Source organism: Centroberyx gerrardi, chromosome 4 (genome assembly GCF_048128805.1).
Source record: "Centroberyx gerrardi isolate f3 chromosome 4, fCenGer3.hap1.cur.20231027, whole genome shotgun sequence".
Taxonomy (NCBI): domain Eukaryota; kingdom Metazoa; phylum Chordata; class Actinopteri; order Beryciformes; family Berycidae; genus Centroberyx; species Centroberyx gerrardi.
The window spans coordinates 34,908,971-34,932,931 of record NC_136000.1 but is presented as its reverse complement, the minus strand read 5'-3'; the positions used below and the strand labels follow the sequence as shown (position 1 = coordinate 34,932,931).

The 23,961-nt window shown below is 38.7% G+C and overlaps 1 protein-coding gene across 2 annotated transcripts in view; it reads left to right on the top strand.

The window, feature by feature from the left end:
• LOC139919958 (paired box protein Pax-6-like) overlaps window positions 1–23,961 on the top strand; it is a 58,700-nt gene that overhangs the window by 18,874 nt on the left and 15,865 nt on the right. Inside the window, exons 3-5 of one of the 2 annotated variants that reach the window (XM_078282976.1) lie at window positions 7,395–7,610; window positions 14,108–14,270; window positions 22,201–22,341. In XM_078282976.1, the coding sequence (XP_078139102.1) occupies window positions 7,395–7,610; window positions 14,108–14,270; window positions 22,201–22,341 (520 nt within the window). Of the gene's footprint in view, window positions 1–7,394; window positions 7,611–14,107; window positions 14,271–22,188; window positions 22,342–23,961 lie in introns of both variants that reach the window. The other variant, XM_078282975.1, reaches the window with a different exon arrangement.

The window sequence follows — 23,961 nt, the reverse complement described above, 5'->3', positions numbered from 1 at the left end:
ATAAATCAAAATTGCACATTTTGCTACTTGCCAGTGTCAGGCCACACTAGTATGCGATGTACATTCTTTTGTAATGGAACAACTGATGATTTCTGTGTTTCTGTTACTCCACAGATTACGTCGATGAGTTGATGGACCTCATCTTCAATCACGTCTTCCAGGACCCTGCACCTTATGTGAGCGAGGTTTTGAAGATCCCCATCCCAGAAGACCTGTCTTCTGTCTGACAGGCCAGCCAAGGAGGATGTCATTGTGGCTTTGTGTCTTGGTTCAATCAAAAGGCAGTCTGAACCCAACATAGCTGGGTACAGTACAGCACCACACACACTGGTATCACTACTCTGACCCTGCGACCTAGAAAGCCCCAGCACTAGCTGACAAAGGATCTGTAGGCTAGATACCTGACAAGATAACCACTGAGAAGAGGGTACAGCTACTGTGAATACATTTCATATAACTGCTACAGTGGAACACACCCCTGTGCACACTCACAGATGTAGATTTTGTAACAGCATCCCATTATAGTCCTGCATAAGCAGTATGTTATGTTTTAACGTGCCTTTTTTTATGCCTTTTCTATAATAAAAGAATTTTATTCTGTATGAACAGCTAGTGTTGTGGTTACTTACTGATTTCACATTTAATTTACATGGGTGTGTAAAGGAAAAAAATATATAACCCCACACACTGTCTACACTTGCATGGTGCTTTATTACATTTCAATGACTGAAACGTAATAAAGCACCATGTAAGTGTAGACACTGTGTGGGATTATATTACTTTTTCAGTAACTTTTTTGTCCTATGCACCTGTCACTAAAATACTTTTTTTTAGGTATGCTAAAGTTGTTTATCTACATGTATGTATAATAAAGTATAACAACAAACAGTTATTTTACTCAAATGTATTGTCATGTACAGTATTATCCAAAGTCACATGTTGGCCATATCATTATTTGGCAAATCAATTCATGCACAGAATGCATAAAAGATACTTACTGCTCTATACCTCTAAGCTGTAAAGGCCCATAGTCTGCTTTATAAATGTTCATTGCATTCTGTAGTGAGAACACATTCAAACATACAGGCTCCAGACCAGGATGATCCACCATGCATGTAGGTGGATCCTGAAGCTGATTCATTCTTCTGGTAACCTAAGGAATGAGAAAGGGTAACTGTTATTGAATTTTGTAAGGTTTATAAGAACATTACACTGACAATTACGCTTATCTATATTATATGTTTATTATTTAGCACAGACAATTTAGAGTAGATGTGAGTACTGTACAAATTAATGTAACTTAGGACATAAACAATAAAGGTGTCAACTCCAAAACTGGTAAGATGTGCAGTGTTATGTACAGGGGGAATGACCAGCAGGCCTCAATGAGATGCAATGTTTGAATATTTCAGCTATAGTTGTACATATACGTTAGATCTCAAACTGTTGAGCTATAGTTGAATAACACTGGCATAGGTTACGACAGTCATATGTCCAAGACGGTAGATAGCATGGGACATAACCATATGGTTTGCCTGTGTGATGACAATATTTGTATTTCCTGAAGATGATTTTTTCTTTTGCGTCTTCACATCAATTTGATGTCATTGAACGTAATAACTACATAATGTCTGGTGTGGATTTGTTTCCTATTGCTAGCCAGTACAATGGCAATAGACCCTTTTCATGTTCTGTTTCTCAATGCTTCTGCATTGAGAAACAGAGCTCATTGAGAAACAAAGCTCTCTATCTCACTATTTGGCCCTCTGTGACCACTGCTAGTACTGCAAGTCAAAGTGACTGTTGCTAGGACAGCAAGCACACTTAAACCTGCAATAAGCGATTTCAGACCCTGTAACCAATCCTGAAACTAACATGTGCTACATGGAGATTTCCGTGAGATGTAATGATATAAACAAATAGCCACACATGCGGGCCAGCTGTGTTGTTGTTTTCACCTCTTTTCTAAAGCATGTTGTCAAAGTCGAGAAGAAAAGGCGAATCGATAAACCGAGCGAGTAAACGTTTTCAACTAGTAAACTTGCTACCTACTTCTTCACTTGTCATTGTGGGACATGTAACCTTCATTAGGTTTATTTTAGCCATTAGCCTTTATGCACGGTTTGTCCTTAAGGGCTTCCGTCGCCCAGTAGCTTTGCTGTGTGTTTACAAAATGTGTCATATGTGTTGCGGTCACCCTCTAGTGGTCAGAAAAAATCGCTTAGTGTAGCTTTAAATTTTCTTCAGAAAATGTAGCCTTTTCTAGTCTATCTTTGCTTTAGTGGTAAGAAGGTAAACAAGGTAAAAACCTGTAGCTTCACTGATAGTAAGTGACTCTGTCCTACCTTGCTTGTTAGCTAACACTCCTAATGAGTAGGTTGTTGTTATTTTGGCAGCCACTGTTTTTTAACAGTAACGTTAAGTTAGTAACGTTAAGTCCGCTCCTCTCATGTGCGATGCGGTCAGCAGTCAGAACCAGCCCCCATGGGTCAGGTCTCAGCCTTGCTGCCAATTTGACATGGTGGCCAACGGTGGTACTGCAGTCTAAAATTCACCTGTGGCCCAAAAAACGTTTTTCCCATAGACGGCCATTATAAAACACAGTCGTCTAAAACTGTTAAGAAGATACCTACAACACCACCCAAGACCAAAAAACACTATTTGAATTATGTATTTTTTAATCATGAAGGCCGATTTAAAAAAAAAACACTCAGAGCCATTTAAAAGGCTGTTTTTTGTGTGTGATGTCGCCTCAGGGTACGAGCAAAGCACGCGTCTCTGAGCTCTGCTTCGGGAACGCTTGTCCCTGCTTCCTCTGCTGCTCCGTCTGTCAGCTGTGTTCGTACAGTGCCGGCTTTGCTTTTATTAAGATATTAAATATTTTACATGAGTAGCCCACTGGTATTTAATATGTACAGATAATAACAGATCACCGAAAATGGAGGTTTGGGATTAGGTGTTTTTTCTGTGCTTCTTCATGACATGGATCTATATAGACAGCAAGCTAACTATAGGCTTTGTTTTTAGCCTACTTGACAGGTATTCCACAGGTCTATCTGGCGAACTCAACTAGTCTAACATTACATGCCATTCACCGTTTATGTTACTTTATGTTATTTTCATTTTTTAAATAAACAATTTAAAATAACTTACCCTGTACACTATTTCAAATTCAATTTCATGACAGTATTGTATGGTGCTGTATGGTTAACCTGCTTGCATGCTAGTGACTATGAGTCTAGCTGCCAATCAGAGACTGTGTTTCTAAACAGGAGTGTTTGTGGCTGCTGTGTAGGGAAGTGAACGAGGTCGACTTAGCTTTGACAGACTCCTGATATTTTTGTGGCTTTACCAAGCAATGCGCGCATGAATAGATCCTGTTCCAAAGCTTACCAACCATTTGGATGATATCTTGGCCAATTTGGATATAAATCCCTCAAGCAGGAAAAAATAATACAACATTGTTCATTCTAACTATATACACGTGGCGATGGTGTGAATGATGTCATCGAACCAGTCAGTCAGTGTGCACCATGATGCATGGAGAAAAACATTGAAGGGAATTTCATTATCTCCATAAAACCCTTCTTTATTGGTCTTTAAGACAACATAATGTTTACACAGTAAGTAGGTCAAATATTTAGAGAGCCAGTTGGCCTTCTCATTTTAATTTGATAAACTACTGTAGGTCTACCCAGAGTGTAAGGAGAATAGGGCGTAATTAGTGTGTGATGCCTGCATAATAAGATCCCACATTATCACCTGGATGTTTTGGCAAACAATGTAACTTGACGTATTAAATATTAGATAATAAGCAATTTACAATTTCTCACCTGATACACCAACCTCAACTTTCAGTGGGAATTGTTGAGGTGGCCACATCTTTAATAGATGTCAGGGACTGGCTGCAGGATGGCCCCACTCCCGTAGCCAAACTGTTCCTGCAGTTTGCCGCCAATTTCTGTTTGGTTTACCGCCACCTTCTGTCTGTTGAACCATTGCCTACATTGGGCAACGGTTCTCCCAGGACCACAGCAACACAGGTTAACTAAATGTGTTATCTCTTCCCAGGCCAATTTAACGTTATCTGTCCTCTGCGATTTATTTAAGGTGCTGTATATTTGCTCTTGGTGATTATACACCTCCTGTACGAGGACATCAGTTTTATCAAATAATCATTTATGACGGAAGCATAAGCATTTGTGGCGGAACTGCTCCAGACTGTTCTCTTCCATCACAAAATTGTCAGAGCACCATGGTGGACAGTACACACTGCTTTTAAAAGGAAGGAAAAGAGGTGATTTAACTGGCCATGATTGAAGCCAGGCACACCATATCTACTAATAATGTATTCCTCCTAATCCAACCCCATTTCCAACTGCGCTGCAGGTGTGCCGTGTGCCACTGGCCATAAAATTACCAAAAATCAGTTGCCATGCCCTATGTGCTTGTACCATGTGCCTTTGATTGTGCTTTGCCCCATGTGCCATTTATTTACAAAAATAGAGGTTAGGTTACTTAAAGGGTAACTTCGGTATTTTTCAACCTGAACCCTATTTTGGATAAACCGTGCATAAAGGATAATGGCTAAAATAAACGTACCTACGGAGAAATATTGCCAGTTACCAGTCTCGCTTTGCCAGATTTTTCTCCCGCTGAAGGTTACATGTCCCAAGTGAAGAGGTAGGTAGCACATTTACTAGTTGAAAACGTTTACTCGCTTGCTTTATCGATTTGCCATTTCTCAGGCCGACTTTGACAACACACTTTAGGAAACAGGTGAAAACAACAACACAACTGGTCCGCGTGTGCGGCTATTTGTTTATATCATTATGTCTCACGGAAATCTCCACGTAGCACACGTTAGTTTCAGGATTGGTTACAGGTTCTGAAATCGCTTATTGCAGGTTTAAACCTTATATCTGCAGGTCATATCAAATGAATTAGCTGATCTGTGTTGATTTGTCCAATCTAGCAAACTTGGGGTTACCCCCAAAAAGGGCAAAAAATAAAATTACCATAAAATTACTCCAAACAGCTTGTGCAGCATAATCGAAATGTGAAGCCAAACAATTGCACTTGGGTCCAAAGGTCCAATATTCCAAGGTCTCATTATCTAGATTTTCTGCTCTCACAGAGCTCTGGTTTCCCTGCCTTAATGTGGTCCTTGTAAGCTATTACTTCCAAGTTTTATAGATGTAAATACAACTTGTGTATTCAAGTACTTGTTTAACAAAATGGGCCTTGAAACAAAAGTAGCTGTTCTAGTCACTATTTCAGAAACAAAGTGGTACAGAGCTACGTGCTGCAATGGCAGATTCACATCAGTTTTGTAATTGATCTTTTAATAATTTTATTGGCGTATGTTGTGGTGTATGTGTGACATGGTAAAGTTAAACAAAGAATGAGAATATCTGCCTTCAGGCGCTCCTCATAAGCTCGTAATTCCGAATTTGACAATCGTAATTACAACTCATTGTGTATTCAAGTAGCCTATTTTTAAGTGAAAAATTACAAAATGGACCCTGACATAATAGTAGCTGTTTTTGCTGACTATTTTAGAAACAAAGCTTGGCTACTTTGTGCTGCCATGATAGAATGAAGTAGAGAATATTCCCATCAGCTTCGTAACTTATATTTTAATAATAAATAGTTGGCTAAAAATTGTTGTATATACGTGACACTTAAATGTTCAACAAACAGTGTGAATGCCACATCTTGGCATCTTGGCTATCATGAAAAATTTGACTTTCCCATTTGTATTTACCATTTTATTGGGTCGTTTAAGCGCGACCTGTAATTGCAATAATTCTGACAGCATTTGAAGGCAGCATTGGCTTGCTACAGTTGTGACTGTGTGGCGATGAAGAAGTGGGTAAAATGTTGGAGATAATGAAATAAATATTGGACTTCTGGACTTCTGTGCAATCGTTTCGCTTCAGAACACTGGGATTATGCTGTTTGGAGTAATCGTATGGTCATTGTTGTCCTTTTTGGAGCCGTCTTTACACAGAGAATTTGTACCGACATAAAGCTAAAAATACAAATTCTGTGTGAAGATGACATGCTGGTAAAAAAAAGGGCTAGTTATCCCGGTACTGACCAACCTCCCCACCTAGTAGAAAAGCCAGAGCAGAACTGGAATTTATTCAGTGTAAAGTATACTAAAACTGGGCAAACGCACGTGTAAATGCCATGGTAACCATGGTAAAGGAAATAACAAGGTTCCGCACACACGTGTCCTCTTTGCACTAGGAGACAAGCGAGGTGTGCGCTTTATTCTTCCTTCCCTAACCATGGTAGCCATTACGCATAACAGTCTATCAGCTGTCCGCATGAGTTACTCTGTAAACTACTGACCCACCTCACGACCGAGGAGAAAAGCAGGAGAAAAGCAATGTCTGTACAAATGCAATGCTAACCGCAGTGCCAGCAACAAGTTTTATAGGTCACACGATATAATTGAATTAGGCTATTGATATTTGTCATATTTTATACAGTTTTATACAGTTTGGCTGACAACGTTTTTATTTGTCGGGCAACTGCACATTTTACCGGCCGCTGGCTAAGGAAACCCTGCATAGAACAATCGTATGTCACCTGACCTTTGAAAGTAAATTAAAATTAATTGAAATAATATATGCATATTCTTTTATAACAAGGTATACTTATTACAAACTGGCCACTGTCTCTTTGGTTCAAATGTTCTCTCTTTAGACATTTCTTTTTTTTTTTCTTTTTTTTTATAAATAAATAGGCAATATTTCATAAATTACACTCTTCCAGTTCTGAAATCACAGTTCCTCTTTCAGGTTTGAGTGCACAGTCTTTATAAAAGTTCCACTTGTTGGGTTAAGTCTACCAGTCGTTAGCAATAGCCTTTTGAGGCAAGGCGTCTAGGCATGCTTCCCTGGTCCATAGGCTTGGCTAACACACACACGCATATGTAGGTACAGGTTAATTAGTCCAGGTTAAATAGACCAGGTTAATTAGGCCAGGTCACCTCATTGACCGGTTGGATGCCCCTGGCTCTCTCCTCCTCCCGACCAACCATTCTCTGTATGTACAGTGTATCCACCATCCTATGTCTTGTGTGATAGACACAGGTTGATGCTAACAAAGTATTTTATAAAATACTCTCTATATTGCTCTGTATGTTTTGCTTCCTCTTGTCTATAGGCAGATGAATGGCGCTTATAAAATACTGTTTAAAACATACTGTATAAATCTATCTACCTCCTTATCTCTTGTTTTATAGAGACCAGCTGACACTAGCGTTCAGCTGCAGGACAGAGGAAATGTAAGCACTGAACACCACCTAACATTAGCCAAATTGAACCACAGACCAGTGGTAAATAATGTGTGTGATTTGTGTTTGGTGTCTTTGTGTCCAGGTCTCTAACGGCTGTGTGAGTAAGATCTTGGGCCGTTATTACGAGACAGGTTCAATCCGACCTCGGGCCATCGGAGGGAGTAAACCCAGGGTGGCGACACCGGAGGTGGTGGGCAAGATCGCTCAATACAAGAGAGAGTGTCCGTCCATCTTCGCCTGGGAGATCAGAGACAGGTTGCTGGCAGAGGGAGTCTGCACTAATGACAATATACCCAGTGTAAGTTGCTACTACTACTACTACTGTTATTGCTACTACTATTAAGTAAAATCAAATCAAGTCTGTTTTGTTCATATAGCACTTTAAAAACACAACACGTGTACCAAAATACTAGTGGTAACCCCACTAAACAGGAAAAAAGGAGGCAGAGCATGAAACATCAATAGCAAAATTAAGATATAAGGGAAATAAGAGCGTGTTTAAAAAGTATAACCAGTATATAGCCAGTATAAAGATGCCAGAACAGGAGTAATGGTCCCTTTTTTGGATTTAGATAAGATCCAGCGTTCTGGACAAACTGGAGACAGGAGATGCTTGACTAATAACAGAATACAGTGAGTTAAGTGTAAAAGTAATCCAGATGGGAATAAATGAAGGTGTGAATGACTCTCCAGGTTGGAAAAGCACAGGATTTTGGAAATAATTGTCACCTGATAAAGGCTGAAATTCACAACTGAACATACCTGTTTGTCAAACTTCAAAGCACTGTCACAAATCACAGCGAGGATGGATGGCCCAGGGTAGTCATTACAGAAACTTCTTAACTATGAAATCCTATCCTATCTCAGTTTAGGAGGATATTTAAGATTATTGTCATTACAGAACAAGGTATCCTAACTGCATTTAGGAGGTTGATTCTATCTTTACTCCAAATAGGCATTTAGCTATTACAGAAGCATCCTAATTTAAGAAAATCCTAATTTAGGAATCCTAATTTAGGACAGCACAGAACCTGTCTTAAATTCAAAGAGAAGAGAGAGAGAATCAAAATTTTAATGATCAAAAGATTATTAAAACCAGAGGATGATGTTCTTCACTTCCCCGATTAAGTTTTGATGGACTTGCTTCTGTAATGGCAAAATAAGATTTTTCCTATCTTCAACATTTAGGATAGGACAGGACAAACACTTAAGATTTTTTTCTGTAATGAGGGCCCAGGTTCTGTTTAATGATGTAAGTGGTGATGTTAATACATGGACTGTAAAAAAAAGATGCACTTGTGTGCTTCAAACCGGCCCTTCAGAAGGGCCGGTTTGAAGCCTGGAGATTGGGTTTACGATCGCAGCCAGAGCAGCCAAAGCGAGGCCACAAGTTGTCGGCAGAGCCGCAGCGCCGCCTACTATTGGCCCATAATCGCCGACCTGACAATCACTGGATAGGCGACCGTCACCATTATATCTTGTTAAAGACAAAATTATTTTGAAAATCGCTATAAGGACACACATTAAAAGAAGTGAAATTAGCTACTGAGACCATAACCTCTTGTCGAAAAATGTATTGACTTCATATTTTGAGCGAGAAGTTGAGTTGTGGTTCCATTGACTTGCATGGAGTTGGGTCGGATTTGGGGTCTTTTTGGAGCCAGCCCCTAGCGGACATTAGAGAAATTGCTGCCTGCCCCTTCTTCCTTATTGGCTTCAAAATTCACCTGTGGTTTTGGCTGCTTGTATTGCAAGTTTTTATTGTTCACATAAAATCAATTCAGATTGTGACGGAATATTTTTTTAGACCACAAATTTTGTTGCAATTCTATACTACATTAATTCTCCCATTGGATTGGAAGGCCATGGCATTATACTGTGATGACACAGCCACCTAGTGCTGTACGTTCTCAATGAATGCACAAGGATGAGCAGGCATCAGTGTCTGTTACATTAGCTATTAACACAACTAGTGTTCCCTTATAAATTAGGATTAATTACCACTGAAAAGAAGGAAGTTATTGCAAGTTATTGTGCAGGTTGGGTTGGGGGTGTGGGCAGGCACAAAGGAACGCCTGAGGCGCTCTGTCCTGCAACTTGGAAGGATGAGCCTGTGGCTGAAGCTGTGACAAGTATCTGCCTCAGCTCATCATAGAGAGGGTGAGAGGGGTTCTCCAGGATGTTGTTGGTCTTTCCCCTCATCCTCCTCTCTGCCACTACCTCCAAACTGTCCAGTTCATGTCCCACGACATGTCGTCACCAGCTTGTTTAGTTTGAAATAACTAAGAAACTCCACAAACTCTGGGTGGAAGTTAAAGATGATGAGAGGCGAGAAAAATGATGAAAGGCTTGTTGTGTCATCTTGGCTTTCCTAAGTTGGGAGATGAAACAACTTATTGAACGTATTGAAAACCGCGTGGGACAAAAGACAGACCATGTATCAAGAGGAACAAATTTACTTTGACAATGATTTCACATCTGTCACAACCCCGACGCACAGTATGTGGCTGTTCGGAAACATCTAAAGGAGAGCAGTGTAAAATCCCACATCAGGTATATAGCCAGGCTCTGGATATTGGAGAAGGATGGAGACAAGTTGTTTGAAATGCCAAGGGATGCTGAACTGGCTTATGGACTAACCCCTGCGAAGGAGGATAATCAGAGATGGGAGGACATGTTAGAGGACCTGGGATGGAGTAAGGTAACATCTCGAGACAAATCACAGACGAGAAATCAACAAATTCCTGAAATGCTTGGATAAGGTAGGAAAGTTGTTGTCGATAAGGAATGTATCAAACTAGACAAAACTACCTAAGCCTTTTATTTTTCATTCAAGACTCCCTATCAATGAACTAAAAACTGTTCAAAATAGTGTTCAAAATAAATACATATATATATAATTTAAAATGGTGACATTAAAAAATAATGGGTCATTCAATGGTGTATTATTTTGATCTTTTTAATTAGAAATGAATTTCTGTAATGGTTATGTGAGTAAATTTTGAAGCCAAATAGTTTCTGTAAGTTAGGTGTCACTTTGAGTAGCACAGGTATTTTGGCAAGGTGATGTGACAGCTTAGTCCTTTCATTATACGAGTATAATGAAAGGACTATAATTATATATGAGTTACTTGAAATGATAAGAGAATGTGTAGAATAGCAGTTTGAGTTACAAATTAATAATTTAATTTTAGAGAACAATGAAGATATAATTTATGATTTTGGTTTTGTAAGAGCCAGTGACTTGGACAGTAAGAAAAAATAAATAAATAAAAGGGATTTCATGTTAGCATACACACTTTTCTTCTTTCCCTACCTCACATAAAATATACATGTTAAAATAGGAATTTGTTATAAGGCATTATAAAAGGTTATAAGCTAATTTGACATAAAATATGATTCTTGTTGATTCGTGTTGTGGTAATAGCACGGATATATACGCTAAGACTTTTTTTGTTGCTGTTGTTTCTTTCCCTCTGTTTATTTATTCTTATTACCAGACAAGAGGAAGGAAAATACTACTGCTTAATAATGACAGAATAGTGTACAGAATAAAAAATAACACAAATGGTCTCAATAATCCAATTAAAGTAAATTATACAAAAACTCAAGAAAGACGGTGATATTACATTTCTACAAGAGACACATCTGAATAGAGAATAAAATAAGTTAGGAAAAATACCATCAGCTCAGGTATCTGCATCATCCTATAGTTCAGCGAGAAACGGAGTAGCTATTTTGGTGAGAAAACATGCTATTTGAAAACAAGTTTTTTTGGATAAAGAAGGAAGGTACTGTATGTTTTGGTGAAAGGAACTATTGAAAATATTTATGTAACCTTGTTGAATGTATATAATCCAATGGTCAAGCAAAGGGTATAATTGTAATGGGTGGTGATTTAAATTTGGTCACACCCATTACAATTATACCTAAAAATACATCTGAAAATACAGCATCAATAATGAGAAAGGCAGAAAAAGAAAAAGGATTGATAGTTTGGAGAGCAAAAAACAGGTTGAATGTTTACAAAAGAAACATGAAAGGAGTGGGGACAAAGATGTGAAAGAGAAGCTGAAGAAAGCAAACGAATACAAACTGAGAACACAGGAAATTGAAAAAATGCTGGCCTTCACAAAGAAGTGACGGATATACACCAAATGTCCTCTAGAGGCCATCTGACGCATCATCTCACTAAGCGTTACCTGAGTGACTGACTGCCTGCCTGATCTGAATTATTCCTTTGACCCACAGTCAACATACTTACTGGATTTCTCTAAAGAGGTTCCTTGGCATGCTTTGTATAAAAAGGTGTTTCTGATGAATAGCTGTTGATATTCATGTTTGGATATTCCATGGAAATAAAGAGCAATACTGCACAATGAATCTTTCAGTTTATCCACAGACAGAATATCTCATGTTTCATGTCCAGTTCATGTTCCATCTCCACTTTACATGGAGTTTTGATGGCGCTGAGTTGGTCAGTAAAGGAGGAGAAGGAGAGGGAGAGACTTCACATCTATCTGTCAACGCCCTGTAGCCCATTGTATGGGTGTCATTTGCAGGGAGAAAAAAAAAAAATGTATTTAGGAACAATCCTCGTTTTTTTTTATTCTGAAAATGCCTTTAAAGCCCAAATATTTGGAAAAAGTTGTGGAAGGATGAGACCATAGTATTTCCAGTGTTTCAGAAATGTAAATTTAAAATCTCAACGCCAGCCCATGGCCTTTCTAGTGTTAATAGAAAAAAATACACCAAAATACTGGTATTAAAATGGTTAAAAAGCCTATGCAATGGATTTTACATGGCACTGTGCCAATCGACCCTGAGCAACAGTTTGCAGTATACGAGGTAAAACCAGTTGCTGTTCTGGCTACAGCTGTGGAGAAAATACATCATAGTTTACATATGTTGTTTGTGAAGTGCTACCATATTCTCAGTTTGGCTGGCGACAATTTCATTTGTGCCTATATCTATATTAGCCTTCCTAGTCCACTGTATGAGTGAACGTGGATCAGAGTGTGTGCCTCACCTGTGCGTAAAGGCACAGGACGGTGTGGTCACAGGCTGTATGGGCATTTACCATCATCCCTGTACCCAAGGCTTTGAGCGATCGAAAGCCATACGTATTTATTTCAGCCCGGGACAATGTTTGAAAATGTGACATCATAGAAAGAAAAATATTTCATTGGTCAAGTATATATTTTCGCAGCCGGAATTCCGCAGAAGTGGTTCAGAATTTTTTTCTTGCCACACTAAAGTTCCGCCCTAGTGTGCAAGCTTCCATTATAAGCCACAAAATCATTTTTTATAAATTTCCATGCGAATAATCCGCATCGAAATTCGCACTTGGTGTGAAAGGGCTTTTAATCGTCAATTCTATTGGGGGGGGGGGGGAGGGGGGGGGGGGGGGGGATTTTGCCTACTTTGAACATCAAACTTTGAACATCAAACAAAAAAAAACATGTCTGGTCTAAATTTAGCATAGGCTATATGGCGTTATATAAGATACATAGGCGTAATCGGCGGGGGGGACGGGGGAAGCGAGAAAAAACCAAGAGTAAAACTAAAACTTCTAAAACAACAGAAAAGTCATGGTGGACTTGCAGTTCCTGACTTGGTTAATTATTACTATACTGCACAAATGAAAACCCAAAATGGTGTGGATGAACAAACTGAATACAACGAACTGAATACAATAACAACAGAAGACAAAACAGGCAAAGCCCCAGTGTTGGAGGAATTGCAGTGAAAACAAAGCCAATTATACACATATTTTTTACTCATGTAGACTTGTAATAAGTTGTTGGCCTTAAGTTATTTAAAACCATAGAAGATGTTTGCAACAAACATTAAATTAAGAGCAGAAAATATTTTCTTGGGCAAATTCCCCATCCAGCTCAAGAGAGACGAGAAATATATTTTTAAAGTAAACCCATACAGCACTTAAATTACTTAGAATTGGAAGAAGACCATATCCCCATAAATAAATAACTGGAAGAAGACAACACAGGAGGTATATTTAATGGAAATTGGACATTAAACAAACAAAATTAAAACAACAAAAAAGCCTTTAACTAAAGGTGTGATCTGGGAAAAAAATCAAATATAATCTTTACTAAAGGGGCAGAAAAGGAGGTAAAGAAAGGTGGAAAAAAACCTGCACCACAAATTTACTTTTAGTGAATGACACATAATGATGCATGGAATCCCTGAAAGGAACCCCTCGAACATTTGTTTTCATCAAATGGCAATTATTGTTGATTGAAAGTTTTCAAAGATTTTTTCTCTTGTCCTTTTCTTTATTTACATGTTTAATTAATTAAATGTAATGAAAATTAAATGTGGTCCTTTTTTTCTTCTTTTTTTACTGAATGCAAAATACATATAAAATATAAAAAATGTGAATTGAGATATCAAATTATCTCATTAAATCTCCTCAGTGTTTTTCCTTAATGGGCATGATGACAATGCTGTCATTAATGGCTTGGTTTGGTTTGGTTTTTGGTTAGATTTGGCTCCTCTGCTCTTGTCCAACAACACAATGTTGTTGATTGTTCACATAACCAAGGATGTTTTTTTGTTTGTTCGATAAACAAAATATAGTTTGTTTCTTCATAAAAAAATATCTAATTTATTAATTTGTGTTTTTTCAAGATGTCATACATTAACATTCCAAAAGAATGTTTTTCTTGGTTGGGCTTGTCTCCTCATTTAACAATTAAATGCTTTTCTTTCTTCCATATCCAGCAAAATGGTTTTACTCTCTTCATAGAAGTTGATTATGTTGTTCACCAGGTATCATCAATAAACCGAGTGCTAAGGAACCTGGCCAGCGACAAGCAGCAGATGGGAGCAGTGGGGACTGAAGGGATGTTTGACAAACTCAGGATGCTCAATGGACAAAGCAATTGGGGAGGACGTTCAGGGTGGTACCCTGGGACTACATTAACTAGCTCTGGTAAGAGACAAACTACTACTACTACTACTACAGCGGTAACCTGTGACTGCACTAACTAGCTCTGTTAAGAGACTAGCTACTAGTACTGCTGCTACTGCTACTATTACATCAGTACCCTGGGACTACACTAACTAGCTTTGGCAAGAGACTACTACTACTACTACTACTACAGCAGTACCCTGGGACTACACTAGCTCTGGTAAGAGACTAACTACCATTGCTACTACTACAACAGTACTCTGGGACTACTGCTACACTAACTAGCTCTGATAAAAGACTAACTACTACTACTACTACAGCAGTACCCACGGACTAGTACTAAACTAACTGGTAAGAAACTCATACTACTACTACTACTGGAAATCCTATTAGAATGGTACTAAGAATGGTACTGATTAGCACATAGGGGGTGTAGAGATGTGAACAATGGTGCAGACATTTATATACATGCTAAAAAAATTTGTTTCTCGGACCCATAATGTCTGCCATCAAGTTTTGGTCGCCATTTTATATTTTTTCAAACACCTTTAAAAATCTCCTTCTCATGAACCACAGTTCAGAATGACACAAATTGTGTTTGGTTGAAGTTGTCAACCAATCAAATCTTTTTACTTTGCACTAAAAGTTCAACTGACTGTAAAATCATGACGTAGTAATTAGTCCACTTGAAATTCTAGTCAGAAACATAATTTGAAATAGATTTACGAATGTTAGGTTGATGAATTTGTAAATGTGTTATAATCATAGACCGTAAAAAATAATGGACAGATAGCAATGGCAGATATTTAATTTCACTGTTGGGGGGGACAATAAACAGAAAAATGATTCAAGAGCAATTCCTGAAGGGGACACCAAAGGTGCCGCCAAAAGTACTGTTGTATTAAATTAATTAATTACATTTATATAGCGCTTTTCTAAGTACTCAAAGCGCTTCACATATCGGGGGGGGGGGGGGGGGGACTCAACTCATCCACCACCGGTGTGTAGCACCCACCTGGGTGATGCACGGCAGCCAGTTTGCGCCAGAACGCTCACCACACATCAGCTATCTCAGTGGAGAGTAGAGGACTGAAAGAGCCAATTGGGTAACGAGGGATGACTAGGTGGCCATGATGGAAGGAAGGCCTGTTTTGGGAATTTTGCCAGGGCACCGGGGTTACACCCCTACTCTTGCGATGAGTGCCGATGGGATCTTTATTGACCACAGAGTCAGGACCTCGGTTTAACGTCTCATCCGAAGGACGGTGCTCACTCACAGGACAGAGTCCCTGTCTCTGCCTTGGGGATATTATTCATGAGACCAGAGGGAAGAGCACCTCCTACTGGTCCTCCAACACCACTTCCAGCACCAGGTGGTCTCCCATCCAAGGACTAACCACAGCCAGGCCTGCTTAGCTTTCCATGTAAGCTAGCGATGTAATGCAGGAGCTATGGTGCTGGCCATAAATGTATATAGAGGTCCATTATGAAACATTTCCATAAGCACTTCATTCCTTTCTTATGAAGATTTTATCAAATTGCCTTTGATATTACTGGGGTCTTTCTACTTGGCGTTTCGGTGCACTGAAAAATGATCGGATGTCTGTTTTTCTTTTCTCTGCCATTTTAACTGACCTGGCTGGCTGACAAATACACACACACACACACACACACACACACACACACAGCATGCAGGTTATTTACAGTAGTAGGAGAGAAGCAATGCCCATTAACTTAACTAAAGCTAATATATGCCTAATTAGATTTAGTTTTCCCGAAAAAGCAGATCTCTAATGTTTTGCTGTCAATGTGTAAAAGTCCAGAACGCTATGAAGCCTGCCAGAAACGTACTTAATATTTTAACATAGTGTTTGTTGTAATTATGTCTTTTTTATGAATTAAGTCTTCATTTATTTCCAAAATTATAAACAAAATTACATAGTGGCAGCCATTTTACATGCAGTAAGAAAAAAAGAATATACTTAGAACCTAATTACGTAGGGTAAGTTAATCTTAAATATTATATTATAGAAATATTACTGTTAACATCTACAAAAGATAATTTTGGTATGAAAACCCGCATTTTAATTTAACCAAGTATCCTTTATCATAAATACATGTCTGGCATTTGTAACAAACCAAACCGGGGGGGCGCAATCTTTCGAAACTTAAAAACGCATTGTTTTGTGTCTATAATTACCACAAGTGCTTTCAATGCATATTATTATATTATATAAAATTATATAGTTATGTTTACAATGATATATTGAGGGGGACAACTCTCAGTAAGGATTCACTTGCTTCCTGGTCACCATTTTGCACACACTGTTGACTGGGGAAAAGCATTGACATAGTTGAGAAACGAGAGCATGCATTACATTCCAAAGTCTTCCAACCTTGCTAACTGCTTTTGTTAGATACTGTGTGACAGACTGCTGGGCTTTGCTAGCTGTACAGATGTCCCAAATATTGAGTGAGTTTACAAAGATAGTTTTCCACATCATTAGAAATGCACCAGTGGTTACTTTAAAAATAGAGAACTAGCCAACATAAAATTGAGAGTCAAAATGAATACAGAAATTAAATAGGCCTAATGGGTTATAGCTGGACACAAAGACATTTTGTTGTGATCTAATATTCGTTAAAGGTCCCATATCATGTAAAACAGGATCTTCTTTGATTATAAAGGAATTGGATGTGCTATCTAAACATTGTGAAAGTATCAAAACGCACAGTAGCCAACTAAATCCACACAATCCATATTAGAAAACTGAGCCTCTAAAGGGAGCCGTTTGGACTTCCATAACTTTGTGGTGTCACTAAGGTACGCTCATTATCATTTTTGTAAGAAATAATAGTTTAACAAAGTGTTTTTTTCAAAGCGGGTGAGCGATTGTCATTGTTTATTTACCGGAGAGTTTTCCCTGCCTCTCCCTGTCTGTAGCTGCCATAGTCTGTGGTGTCTCACGTTTCACTCTGGAAACGGTTAGCCAATCAGAACAGAGGGGTCGTTAATATTAATGAGCCTTAAAGGCACAGCAACAGAAACAGCTGTTCTTGGCAAGGCTCAGAGAGATGCTGGAAAATGAATGTGTAAAAATTGATTGAAAGTGTTTTTGGTACATGACACCACACAAACCGCTTTTAATGGACCTCAAGACATAAAATAAAACACTGGAAAGTGTAGAATATGAGACCTTTAAAAATAAATACAATATTTTATATATAATATTTTATATTTTTGAGCAATTGTTCCTATTTTTGGGGACATTTGTGGTTCACATGTCCCAAAACTCTCTTCAGTTGGCTCCATTTCATTGTAATTTCAAATGCAGCATTTTCTGCACTTTTTCAAAAAACAAAATTGGCACCAAACTGGGTTAGGGTTAGGGTTTATCTCTTCCTTTTATTCCTTAATTTAAATTCTGTTTTTATACTCTATTCATTTTGCCTTTTACTAAATCCTATTACTTTTGCTGCTGCAACAACCTAATGTCCCCAAACACCAGGATCCATATTCAAAAAGCTTAGTTTGGTCCTAGTGGTGAAATTCTAAGAAAAGTTTTAGAATTATGATGTTTTCTAAGAATTTCCCTTACAAATAAGATTAAATCCTAGTGAAGATAAAAGCTATTGAAGAAGCATTTTAACCCTTAATAGAGCTCCTAAGGTGAAAAACTGTTAAGAGTAGAGAGGAGGAGTTTTAGGAGGCTTAGGAGTTTCTTAAGCAGAGGTGAAAATGACTGAAAGACGCAGAGGCAGGAGAAATGTTCTCCAAACCCTGAATGACAGTCAGTTAGTTAAAAGCTACAGATTAGCTCGTGCAGGGATGATGTTTGCCGTTGATCTCATTACAGATGCGCTCACATTTCCCACTCAACGAAGCAGCACTATTATGCCCAAAGTGATCAAAACGTGAAGATATTTGGAAAAATGCAACATTGCAGAAGTGATGATTTAGGTCTATGCAACCCTCCAGCAGCAGAATAATAACACAAACAATTACAGCTCTTTCACAGCCTCATATTGTGATGCAGTTCATTTCATTCCCACTGGGCGTTTGCACAAGAAACAGCATTTATGGATATGGTGGGTTTTCCCGGTGTTGTCGGGGTCACTCATAAGATAAGGATAAGATAAGATATCACTTTATTAATCCCCTTGGGGAAATTCGGGTGCCACAGCAGCAACTGGCAGAACAGTACCAGGGAAAAATAAGTACAGAAGATAATAAAGAGAAGAGGTAATAAGATAAAAAATAAAGGTAATGTAACATCATATACATAATATGTATATATATTATGTAATATACATAATATGTACATAATATAAAACTATAGGACTATAAAACTGGGACAGACGACACATGACGATCTACTCTTGTTCAACAACCCTTTTTATATAGGATTCCCAATAAAGAACAGCAATTGTACTAATTGGTCAGTCTTGAGACATTTTCACCATGTGTTAACGTCAACTTGATAGACAAGCCACAAATAAAAGCATCAAGTATCAGGCTGAGTACAGCGAAGTATTAAAAAGTTAGGCTTTTCAAACGTTTTGTCATAATTGTTAGGTTGCCCCAACATTAAACAGGGATTTTCATCTTTTACATTATAGGTTAACCACACTTTAAAATAGAGTAAGTTGTGTGATAATCAGTTTCTGTGTGTGTACTCTGAATGGCTAAAAGAGGCGTGCTGAGATTTGTCCTGATAGACCAATGACAGCGTCTAAAAGAGAGTGTCGTACCTAGCAACGGGGTCAACCACACCTCCTCGCTAAGATAAAAGATCTTGTCCATCTTATCCAGGAGTCTTTGCTAGGAATTTTAGGCTAAATTAAGAACTCTCTGAGAGTATTCTCAGAATGTTTGTGAATACGGCCCAGATGTCAATCCAGAAAGGATTAAAATGACCCCAGGACGTTAATTAGCCGTTTTTCAGCGAACTCCCACGCCATGTAGGTGTATTCTGGAATCTGACAGAAATTATACGCCCATTAGTAATTTATAGGAGAAATAAAATAATACATATATGCGGTCCGGACTGCATTCAAATCATAATGTACTAGATTACATTACCAACGTGTCCTACAATATTAATCCCATCTAGACAGCCGGGCAGGATAAAATCTGTTGTCCACCAGAGCTCCCATAAAAATGCCATCCAGAGAGGGGGCTCTCTGGATGGCATTTTTACCAGAGCTCTGGGGAAAGTGCCAGCCACAGAAAAAGCACCAACCCAGAGACTGTCCACAGAAAATGGGGGTGTCTGGTAACCCTAATGCAGCACCTTTATTCACCAAAGTTAGAGCTCTGTGATAAATAGTTTTTAGTCTCATAGGCAAGTCAAAGTCAAGTTTATTTGTTGTCCAAATAAAACGCTGGGCCCAAAACCCAGAGAGCAAGCATGAGCACAGTGGCAAGGAAAAACTCACCAGCTTTTAGAAGGAAGAAATGTTGAGAGTAACCGACTCACAGGGATACCATCCTCATCCGGCTCACAAGTTGGGCAGTACTACATTGGTGGCTCCAAACATAGATTGGGTGTTAGGCCAAAGTTTGTATCCCCTACCTAGTGTGTGATGCACGTGCATTTGTTTTGACACCATTATGTGGTGGTATGGTGAACAATAGCAAAATGCAAATTGTTTTCCTCTCTCCACATGAGTATCATGTGTCAACCTCAAAATCTTTCGCTCAGTGCAGTGTGCACAAGTCCAAATGCCTCTCAATCAACTATAACTAACCACATACTCTGTGAAATCAAAGATCCATGTTAACAACACACACTGCACTTCTATTTCACCATCTTTTTCAAGTACAAATGCTATGGATCTCTGCCCAAACAATAACAGACAGCTTATCAATGGAAATATGCAACACCTGTCCTTCTTAATCTCTCCTAGAAGATATTTTACATGAAAAACAGATTATTTGTCAATACTTAGCATGTCAACATTCGTCACTTTAAGTAAAATTTCTCTGCACAACTGCATAACTGTAACTCCATATTAACATTCACCAATAGCAACCAGGTCATTCTCATCTCTCGTCTTCATGTAGTGAACCCCAGCACATTGCTGCCATGCATGTTTATATTTAAAACAATTCATTCTGTTATTCATGTCAAAAAAATGTAATAAAATGTCAATGATTGTAAACAAAAATTGTTTGAAGCAATTAAATACCATTAGCATGCACTTTGCCTGATATTCAGACTGAACTACATTTTCACTATGGAGAAAGTGAGCATGGCCGATCCAGTTACCTTGGTGTCAGTTTTACTTAGCACGGGCAATATGAGGGTGCTGCCAAATTTACCAAAAAATTTACCTGGCAAGATGATATGGGTCTATTATTAAGGTAATGCAATAGGTCATACCATTAATATTAGCAGCGGGGGTGTCACTAATTTATGCTTGTTTAAGCAACAAAGCATTTCCAATAATGTTAAAAAATAAGCTTTGTATAATTAGATTAGATTTATAAGGGCCAAAATCATAGTTTACTATAATGTTTGGGGCTAAAAGGTCTTGTAAAATCGTATAATGTGTGGGGAGAAGGGCCTCATTTGCTGTATGGCACGTGCTAATACTAGTACTACAGCAGTGCCTCGGGACTACACTAGCCAGCAGAGGGGGGGTCTGTTCTCATTTGTGTCTGTTTCTGCCTGACTGACTGTGACACTGAGCAATGGCTTCATTCTGTTTTCCAGTCTCTGTCTGCTGGGGATAATGAATAATTAGGCTAGCACCACAAATAACATGCATTCTACAGGGAGCTGGAGTCAACCTCCCGTCTGGTGAAATATCATATGATCACCACTCTAAACTGCCATGCACATTCAGTAGTGTTTCTAAAATGACTTACATGGTTTGATTACATATGAAGCAAAGCATCATGGTTTTGAGTACTATATATTGCATTGTCTACTTTCATCAAGCTTTTGGATGTAACGTATATGGGAATCTGTGCTTGTATGGATAATGCTAATATACCAGATGCAGTGTGAATAGGGATCTTTGCTTAAATGGGTAATGCCTATGTACCCCCTACATTTTACTTGAATCTAGAAAGATTTCACATTACTGGTGAGGATTTTTACAGCTCTTAATTTCCCTATCAAATTTACATTGACCACAACTAAAATTAATAAAAAATCGATAGGTGAAATAATAAAATCGTCTTAATCCTCAAGCAGTCTTTTCACACTGCATACTGTTGTAAATACTGCATACATCTTCACCAAAATTGTCTTGTGACACTATATATTTGGCATATGAGTTGATTTGCCAGATGGCATTGAGACTGGGAGTGAACTGGAAGTGAAACTACCTACCTGTCTGTGGCAGAGACCTATAGGCTGTGTCTTGCTCAGGGGCACTGCGACAGGGATGGATTTGGGCTATCACAGGGAATCAAACCAGTAACATTCAATTAACTTCCAGGCACCATACCTGGTAGTTAATACAGATCAAGAATAATAAGGCCCAGTCTGCTCTATAGCTCTATAGCTCTATAGTCTATAGAAGGCTACACAATGCTAAGGGTCACCACACAACCTTTGTCGCCATTCTCCAACTTGACATAGGCATAGTCCAGTTGTGATCCATGTTGTGAACTATGTAGCCTATGTATAGATACAGGTATAGCAGGAATAACAGTTGGTTGCTCTGGGATGCCAGTTCCTCGGAGGTGTCGTGGGTCTATTTCAACTGATCAATTGATGATCTAGTCAGTGACATTATTAATATTGGAACTGAAAGAAAGAATCCAAAATAAAAGATTTAAAAGGTCAATTCTGACAAATCTGGCGCTCGCGATTATCTGCAAGCATGTCTAATTCAAGTTTGTCTTGTTGGAGTTTATCTAATTTCCTCTTTCTTTCTTTCTTTCTTTCTTCCTTTCTTTCTTTCTTTCTTTCTTACTCTGAAGATTGTCCTCAAGCAGAGGGAGGGGAGAACACTATCTCAGTGAGTTCTAATGGTGAAGACTCTGAAGAAACTCAGATGAGGCTTCAGCTGAAGAGGAAACTCCAGAGAAACAGAACATCTTTCACACAGGACCAGATAGAGGCACTGGAGAAAGGTAATTAATTAATGTGTTAATCTTTGCGATCTCCATCATCTTCTCTAAGGACAAGGATGGAGTTTTAGGCCGTGGCCACACTGATTCATTGCGTCTGTCCATCTCTGTTCATTGCAATTCATTTTCAATGAGAGCTATCCGTTGTCCAGACAGGGCTGATGACGCGTCCATCTCGGTCAGATTTCCATCCATTTTGATGGACAGGAAGTCCAGAAAGTTCAACCCAGTTCAACTTTTCTTCAGCAAATTGTGTGATTAATTAGTTATTATTATTTTTAATCGATGCACAGTCCTAGTAATTAGCACTACTTTATTAGTACATCATAGACCAACTAGAAAATACTTTACCTAAAGAAAATGTGTGGGCTAGCAATAAGAAGTATAAGAAAACCTAACATTTAAATGGTTGAAGGGATTTATTAGGTGGTTGCTAGGTGATTACAAGTGGTTGCTAGGGTGTTCTAGGGGTTACTAGGGTGTTATTAAGTGGTTGCTAGGTGACTATTTCATTCCACCAGCAGTGTGTATTGCAAAATAATTTGAAATAAAAGTTAAATTATGAAATAACGAAAAGTATAAATAGTATCAAATTTTTGAAAAGAAGCTCACATACAGTTTGAATGGCATTGATCGCTTCAACGGTGCAAGACTAGTTAAACTGAATTGGGCCTCTATATGAATGCTCACCTTGGATTATGGCATAAGGGATAGTAACATCATATTATGTGTATTGATAAATGCTTCAACCGGCCTTAACCAGTGACTGCTGTGAAGAGAGCTGCTGACAACTAGAGAAAGACCAAGTGACAGCCTGGAAAGACAACTGACAGGAGGAAATAGACCCTATTAGGGCTATGGGTTAGCAACCCATGACAGCAGTACACAGGGCTAGCTTAACTCATGGTTACACCCTTATCAGCTATGAACAAGAATAGAAGAATACCCCAAGAGTCTTTGAGAGCAGGGGAGGAAGAGGTGCTTGAGAGAGGGTGTTCCTAAGAAGTTAGTCAAGTCAGTCGGGTGAAGTCCAGCGGCAGGTAACAAACCAAAGTTCACAGGATATCAGTATCCCTGTCACTGAGGAGGCAGACGATAGCGCTGAAATTCTGAGTGAAGAGAGGATCCAGCCAAGGTAGGAGAAGGGCAGTGGGCTAAAACTTACAGTAAGATGGCCTCAGGCTGTAGAAAAGAGGGAATGGGAAGTTGTTAACACAGACTTCATAGGGGTTCTTGATAGACTTTAAGCAACAGCAGAGAAGAAGCTAGAGAAACTGGGGGATATTATTTATGATTACAGGGTAGCACGATTTGGTATTTATGAGAAAAGGAAGAAAGTAGTTTCAGAACCAGTTAAGTCTATGTGGCAACAGGAGATTGATAGACTTATCCAAGAAAGGAGACGGCTTAGGAGGCAATGAAGGCTAGCGATAGTGATGTTCTTCAAACAGCACGAGTGAATCATTTAGCAGCATAGCTATATGAGAGCAGAAAATCATAGGAAAAACAGAAAAAAGAAAGAACGATCTAGCATAGCATTTTATAAAGATCCATACAAGAACCTATTTAGTAAAGACAAGAGTGGCAGATTGAAAGCAACATGGCAGGAGCTATAAGACCACT